We start from the raw sequence: 7204 nt of genomic DNA, 5'->3' as shown, positions 1-7204 counted from the left end.
CTCCCGCCTACCCCGCATCTTCCACGGTAGTGGCAGCTCTCGGGTTTCCCTTTCCCAAGCTGGGCGCTGGCTCCTCGCCGGCTGCGTGCTGGGAGGGGAGGTTTTCCCCCGCTGTCACTGCTCGAGTGTCGGTCGCACCCAGAGGGGATTTATTCATCAGTCGCCGTTCGGGGGGTCGTGGGGGCTACGGAGACAGGAGGAGCCGTGGTGTGTCCAGAGCAGACTCCTCTGTGCTCCCTGTGCAGGGAGGAAGGAGGTGGCAGAAGTGTGCTGGGGAAAGCCCTCCAGGGAGCATCTCTCTCACAGAGCCTGGCTGCAGGATGGGCAAATCCTCCCCAGGAATCCCTTCATTTCTATTTTTCTCCAATTTCTAGAATTTTCTCCCTCATCCCCAAAGCGAGGGGAGATGACATCTTGGCTTCTCTGAGCCACCCGTGCCCCACAACCAGCAGAGCCATGGATCTGGAATACGAGCTGCCCAACGCCACCACCTTCTGGTTCTCTCCAGCTTCCCCATTCGATAACTTCTCAGTGGATGCCCCCACCAATGCATCACAGAATGCCACAGGCCAGCACTTTGACCTAACCAGCAACGCCATCCTCACCTTCATCTACTTTGTGGTCTGCATCATAGGGCTGTGCGGCAACACGCTGGTGATTTACGTCATCCTTCGTTATGCCAAAATGAAGACCATCACCAACATCTACATCCTGAACCTGGCCATTGCTGATGAGCTGTTCATGCTGGGACTGCCCTTCCTGGCCATGCAGGTTGCGTTGGTACACTGGCCCTTTGGCAAAGCCATCTGCAGGATTGTCATGACAGTGGATGGGATCAACCAGTTCACCAGCATCTTCTGCTTGACAGTTATGAGCGTTGACCGCTACCTGGCTGTTGTCCATCCCATTAAGTCTGCCAAGTGGAGACGGCCCAGGACAGCCAAAATGATCAACGTGGCCGTTTGGGGTGTCTCCCTGTTGGTGATCATGCCCATCATGATTTATGCTGGAGTGCAGCAGAATCACGGCAGGAGTAGCTGCACCATCATCTGGCCGGGAGAATCAGGTGCGTGGTACACGGGCTTCATCATCTACGCCTTCATCCTGGGCTTCCTGGTGCCTCTCACCATTATCTGCCTTTGCTACTTGTTCATCATTATCAAAGTCAAGTCCTCGGGCATCAGGGTGGGCTCCTCCAAGAGGAAAAAGTCTGAGAAGAAAGTCACCAGGATGGTCTCCATCGTGGTTGCTGTCTTCATCTTCTGCTGGCTCCCCTTCTACATCTTCAACGTTTCCTCTGTCTCTGTCCTGATCGTGCCCACACCCGTCCTCAAGGGCATGTTCGACTTTGTCGTGGTCCTCAGTTATGCCAACAGCTGTGCCAACCCCATCCTTTATGCCTTCTTGTCTGATAACTTCAAGAAGAGCTTTCAGAACGTCCTCTGCTTGGTGAAGGTCAGCGGCATGGACGATGCGGACCGGAGTGACAGCAAGCAGGACAAATCCAGGCTCAACGAGACCACAGAAACCCAAAGGACCCTGCTCAATGGTGACCTGCAGACAAGCATCTGAGAGGGCAGCGGGGTTGTCCTTCACTCGCTCTCCTCTCCCCACTTGCTCCCAATGGCACTGGTATGTAGGGAGTCGGGCAGGAGTGCCAGAGATGCACACCCCAATGGGCCGGGTGTCCTAAGCTGGGCTGGTTCCCAAGCTGCTGGTGGGTTGGCTTTCAAGCATTGTGAAGGATATGGTTCAAGAGGAACTGCCTCACCAGGAGCACAGAGACTGTAGGAATCCCCACGTGGCAGCGCACGTTTAAACACCAAAGTGCCGTTGTGGGCAACAGACATTGCTGGGACAGCTCTGCTGGTTCTCCTGGTATTACCTATGGGGCTGACATTGGCTTTGGGTGCTCTGCTCCGGAACGGTGTTCACGTCGAACTGATGGATGGATGGAGAATGTAGCCTGGCTGGGCTGGGACCTGAGTGCACAGGGGGTGGCTTCGGGAGGAACTGAGACCACAGGTGGTGCACGCACTGCCTGCAGAGCTGCAGAGCTGTGCCGACTGGGAGCCGAGACCTGCTGGGAGCTCCCTGGCAAGCACAAGCGTGTTCCTGCAGTCACGTCCTCCCCCTGGAGCCAAGGGGTTACATTCAGCCCGACTTTGTAAGCTACTCAACTCTTCCCCCAAAGCCTCCCTACTGCTTCCTTTGCAGAGAGCTGTCCTGCATGGAGGAGGCACGGCAGGACAGAGGCAGCCTCCCCGAGGACACAGCCCTCTCCAGCACTTTTGGGTCCCTCCCTGCTTCTGTTCTGCCTCCACCAGCCCTACAGCCTCCCTGCTGCAGGAGAGCCCCTGCCCTCCTCCCTCCTATGATATCGCCTTCCCACAGATTTTCTCTTCAGATGGAGGTTTTTCCCCCTTTTTCCTTCTTTTCTTCTCAGATCTGTTCACATCAGCCTCTGGCTGATCTCCCCAGTGAGCCATGGCTGGGCTGGCTGAGCAGCCACTGCACAATCCAGTAGGAAATTCTTGGAAGCATTTATTTACTCAGCAGTAGCATTGGGGTTTGGAGTACAGCTGTGCAGTTGCTGCTCATCCTGCTGCTGACAGCCAGGTGAGATGTGGGCTTGTCCTGTCCCTGCGGTGGCACAGAGGATCACCAGGGTTGGAGCTGCCATGAGCGAACATCGCCTGCTTACCAAGAACACCTCCCTGCTCTGTCCAGGCAAGTCAAAAAAAGGAAGGAGTGATGGAAAAGGTGGTTGACAGGAAGTTGGGGCACAATGGGGCTTGACCCTCATCTGAGCCAAAAGGACTGGGAGGAGCAGAGGACCCTGAGCTGAAGAAGGAGCCTTTGAGATGCATGGAGGAGAGTCCCCGGGCTGCCTCTGTGGGATGGCTGCAGCTGCTCATGTCTCCACGCTCTGTTGCTAACAGCAAGGCTGTGACCACTGCAAGCCACCCCTGTCACTGCTGGGGTGCACGTCCTGCAGGTAACTGCAGAGGGGGGACAGCATTTTCCCCGGCGGCTTCCAGCACGAAGCCAAGAGGAAGAGCAGAGAAGAGCATCCAGACCCCAGTGCCTCTCCTGTAGCCAACGTGGGTAAGGGGGACCCTGGGGTGCAAGTCATGCAGTGAGGGGGGTGGTGGGTCTGGCCCAGCCACCGGGGGCACAGTAAACCATGCCCACGGCATAACCCCAGGAGCTGGTATGCTCTGCTCAGACACCAAACGCAGCAATTAGAGCCCAGTGGCTGCACTGCCCGCTGTGTTTAGCTGCTCAAGAATGTCTTGCAGTGATCTGCTGTGCCCCAACGTGCCTCAGCACTCAAACCCTGTACCATGGTGTCCCTCCTTGGCAGCACTGTGTGAGCAGGAGGGGAAGCGCAGGGCAGAGCTTGTGCCTGTTTTCCTGTCCTTCTGCAGTGATGCCCCCCCCACCAGCACATCACCCCTGTCCTACTTTGCAACCCCAGCACCCCCACCAGTCCCAGAACCCCACAGGAGCTCAGTGCTGGGCTCAGTGCCTGCTCCCTGGCACAGTTCACTCAGACACCAACACCAGAACACCCCTCTGGGTACGGGGCTTAGGTTACTGGGGCAAAGTAGGGCACTGTCAGCATTTATTTGCTTTTAACCATTTACCTCTGCGGGGGCTCAGCACTGAGCTGCTGGCAGCCACTTGCTGAGCGTGTCCTCACGACAGCTTCATTAAGGGGTGTAAATCCAAGGCGAGAGGCAGTGACGGCAGCGCAGGCTGCCTATTGATGCCGCAGGAATTAAAACAAGAGCAGCTTGTCACATTACCGTGAAATATTGGAGCGTGATTGCCAGCCTGGTGCAGCCCTCTGCCAGGGTAAGGCTTCAGTGTCAGGGCTGCAGCGATGCGTCAGCTGGGCTCCAGGTGCTTAATATCTGGTGGGTGGGAGAAGAGTTATTTGTGTGGAAAGAGCCTGGGGCAGGAGAGGTGACAGGGAGGCAGGGGAGGGGGTAAGAGCCTGATGTTCACAGCCCCCAGCAGGTGCTGCAGTGCTGCTGGCAGTGCTCCGTCCTGCCACCACCTCGCCATGATGCAGGGGAGCATGGGGTGTTCCCATTTCTGGCCGTGGGTAACTCTGCGTGCTGCTTTCAGGCTGGCTCATCACTGCCTAATAAACAGCAGCGCTGTTGCTGCTGTGAGTAACAAAGTTTTCCTTCTCAGCCACTTGATTTTAGCTGGAACTTGACCTCATATCTGCTCAGAAAAGCCTCACAGGGCTGCCAGAGGCATAATGAGATATCTCTCCCAGTTCATTTCAGAGCAAATAGGATGATCTTGCAAGTACCAGAGCAGCTCTGCTGCCACTTCACATGCAGACTATTCCCAGGCAAGTAAGATTAATTACAACTCCTGCCTGCCCTGGCTGGAACAGATTTATTCCAATTTGGAGGTGATGGAAAGCAGAGTGCCCCGTGTCCTGTAGTACTAATCTGCGTGCCAGCACCCGTGTGGTGACCCCACGCCCATGAGAAACAAATTGTCCTCAATCCCATCACTTGATCCCACACACAGATGAGGAACATTGCATCCTAGGACAGAGCCTGGCTCCTGGTGCTGTGCTGGCCGGTTCTGCCCAGTGCTTGGCAGCCAAAGCCTGCTGGGCAGTGAGAGGCTGGGTTCGGTCCTGCAGCCTTCTTACTGCATCTCTACAGCTCCTAATATCAGCACCAAAGCTGCCTTGGACTTCTTTAAAATAACAATTTCCTAACAAACTGCACTGTCCTATCTCTGGAGGGCTTCCCCAAGTCTCTGTCCCTTGTCCTCGATGGAGGATCCAAAGCCTCCCAGGCTCTGAATCCACACCGCTGCTCAGATCCAGGCTTGGTTCCCACGTCTCTCCCCTTCCCCTCAGCACCCTTGTTCCTGCTCAGCAGATAGAAGAGTAGGAGCCAGCATCAGACCGTTGCCTGCAGAGCCTTGCTTACACCCAGCTGGAGCAGTCCTAAGCAGCACATGGCTCCATGGTCACCAAGGGGCTAACAGGGAGCACACTGGGGACACTGACACAGCACTAGCTCCCCAAAACAGCTTCAGAAAGATGCAAGAGCTGAGCCCCTGGGACCGCAATATAAGGGCACTGGGGCTCTGCAGTGCCAGTGTTGTTTGTGCTGGGAGTACTGGGGTGCATAGCCTGAGAGCTGCAGCTTGTGCTGTGCTCCTGGGGTTGTTTCAGCCCTTGCTATGAACAAGCTGATTTCCAACCTCTCAGGGAGAACCTGCATCCTCCTGGTCCCAGGAGCCCAGGCCAGGGCTGTACAGAGGGGAGATCATCATCAAGGCACAGGCAAAGAGTGCAGCAGACCTCAAAGTCGACCTTGCCATCACTACATCTGAAAAGCAAACTGCTGCTTTCTGGCCTGAGGACACATCTACCCTTTCCTGTCAGCCCGCAACCCCAGCTGCACACTCCTCGTGTCAGATTTCATCTTGCTGTTTGCTCCGGGACAGCAAAACCCAGGAGCATCGAGGACATGGCTCCAGCTGGGATCAGGGGAGCCAGTCTGGATCTGTGCCCTGACCAGAAGGAGACAAGGGACGCAAAGCCCAAGTACCCCACACTGTACTGCATGGTCAGGAGGGAAGGGGTGGGTGGTTGTACATATGTATATATAGCAGACATGCCAGCAGAAGGTTTTATTATCCCTGATGCTGTAGAGACACTCTGCACCGTGTGTTTTGCTGTGCACCCCACAAGCAGCGTGCAGAGCAGTCAGACCCAACTCTTTGGGTGCCCTTCATTACCCATGTGGGGCTGGCTGTGGCGTGCACGAGCCTGGAAGCAACTGCTGTGCTGACAAGCAACAAAAGCACTTGAGCAGGGCAAGGGGAGACAAGCTTAGGCTGCTGCTAAGCGCTGAGTCCTTCCTAGCCAAGCTGGTGTTCCTCAAGCAGCACTGTGCCATGTTCCCATGTTCTGTACATACACCCCTCTGTATCTGTATCTGTGCTCTGTATAGTGTGTGTGGGTCTGGTGTAAGACATTGTGACTGGAACATGATGGAAAGCATTTCTGCCTGAAGCCTTTCTCTCTGTAGCAATATGATGTTTCTTGGTGTCAGTGTGGAACAGAGCCTTCCTGCAGCAAAGGCTCCCGGCTGTCTGTGTCACAGGGATGGAAATATTGATGGGGGTGGGAGGAAAGTAAACAAATTTTCCTACCATTTCTGACTTTCTGTGCATGTGCCTGAGCTGGCCAAGAGAAGCGTAAGTATAGAAGAGGCTTGGACTCCTCCCAGGAGGAGAAAAGGCACCAAACCCAGAGTGTCACCATGGGCAGTGCACACTTTATGTCCTCCACAGTCCCACTGTTCCCCCTCCCATCTCAGCTCAGTGAGGTTGGTCTCAGCTCAGAGGGTCCCCATAGGAGAGCCAGCTGCCCCAAAAGCACAACATTGCTCCAAACTCAGAGCACCAGCCACGAAACGAGATGGGTCACAGATGAAGCGTGACCACAAACAGCTGCAGGAGGGAGGGTTGCAGAAACTCAGCATGAACGACTCCAAGGCAGGAGGCTGTCTTTTCAGGCTGGCAACACCTCTGTGCTGCTTCTGAAGGGATCAGAGCCTGTTAATTGCCGCTGCTGGAGATTTAATCGACTGGAGACAACGACACTGGGTAGGGTTGTGTGTGCTTGGAGGTGCATCGCCAGAGAAACGACGAGGGCTGTGCTGCAGATGTTCGGACATGGGCTCAGCTACAAACTGTGAATGTTGAGCCCTGCAGCCAGCAGTGCCGACCGCTGCACGGGGCAGCTTTGCTATCTGCGGTTTCCATGAAAATAAATCCCTTCAGAACACGAAGAACACCCCTATTTGTGTGCCGGCCAGGTCTAATTAGACTGTGTGCACACGCGCGGGGACGGGCGGCTCTGTGCTGCGATCAGAAACGCTCAGCCCGTGCAGGAGCACAGGCAGAAGCAAGCCAATAAGCGCCTTGGATAGGATCTGCACGCTTTCCTGCTACCTCCAGGGACTGGCAACAGGAGATAATGTGTGTGTTTTAGGTGGGAGCTACACTTAAAGCGGAAAACACACAAACGAGCACAAATAACCAGAGGGGATTTTCTGTTTCCGATGGGTGCATCGCAGCTGCGCCCCCAAGCAGCTCGTGAGCAGCAGGCGCGGAGCGCTCGGCCGAACCAATGGCGCCCCCTAGCGAC

General features: G+C 55.5%; 1 protein-coding gene across 1 annotated transcript; it reads left to right on the top strand.

Annotated features, from left to right (window-relative positions):
• Positions 1 to 357: 357 nt before the first annotated feature.
• On the top strand, positions 358 to 6064 carry SSTR2 (somatostatin receptor 2). The gene has a single exon (XM_010721478.3). The coding sequence runs from the start codon at positions 457 to 459 to the stop codon at positions 1570 to 1572; it is 1116 nt and encodes a 371-aa protein (XP_010719780.1). The 5' UTR covers positions 358 to 456; the 3' UTR covers positions 1573 to 6064.
• The last annotated feature ends 1140 nt before the right edge of the window (positions 6065 to 7204 follow it).

The sequence above is a fragment of the Meleagris gallopavo genome, chromosome 20, assembly GCF_000146605.3.
Source record: "Meleagris gallopavo isolate NT-WF06-2002-E0010 breed Aviagen turkey brand Nicholas breeding stock chromosome 20, Turkey_5.1, whole genome shotgun sequence".
NCBI classification, from domain to species: Eukaryota; Metazoa; Chordata; class Aves; order Galliformes; family Phasianidae; genus Meleagris; species Meleagris gallopavo.
This window is presented reverse-complemented; position numbering and strand designations above follow the sequence as displayed.

Excerpts from the sequence above, each read along its gene's own strand:
- SSTR2 (XM_010721478.3), top strand. The coding sequence starts at position 457 with ATGGATCTGGAATACGAGCTGCCCAACGCCACCACCTTCTGGTTCTCT.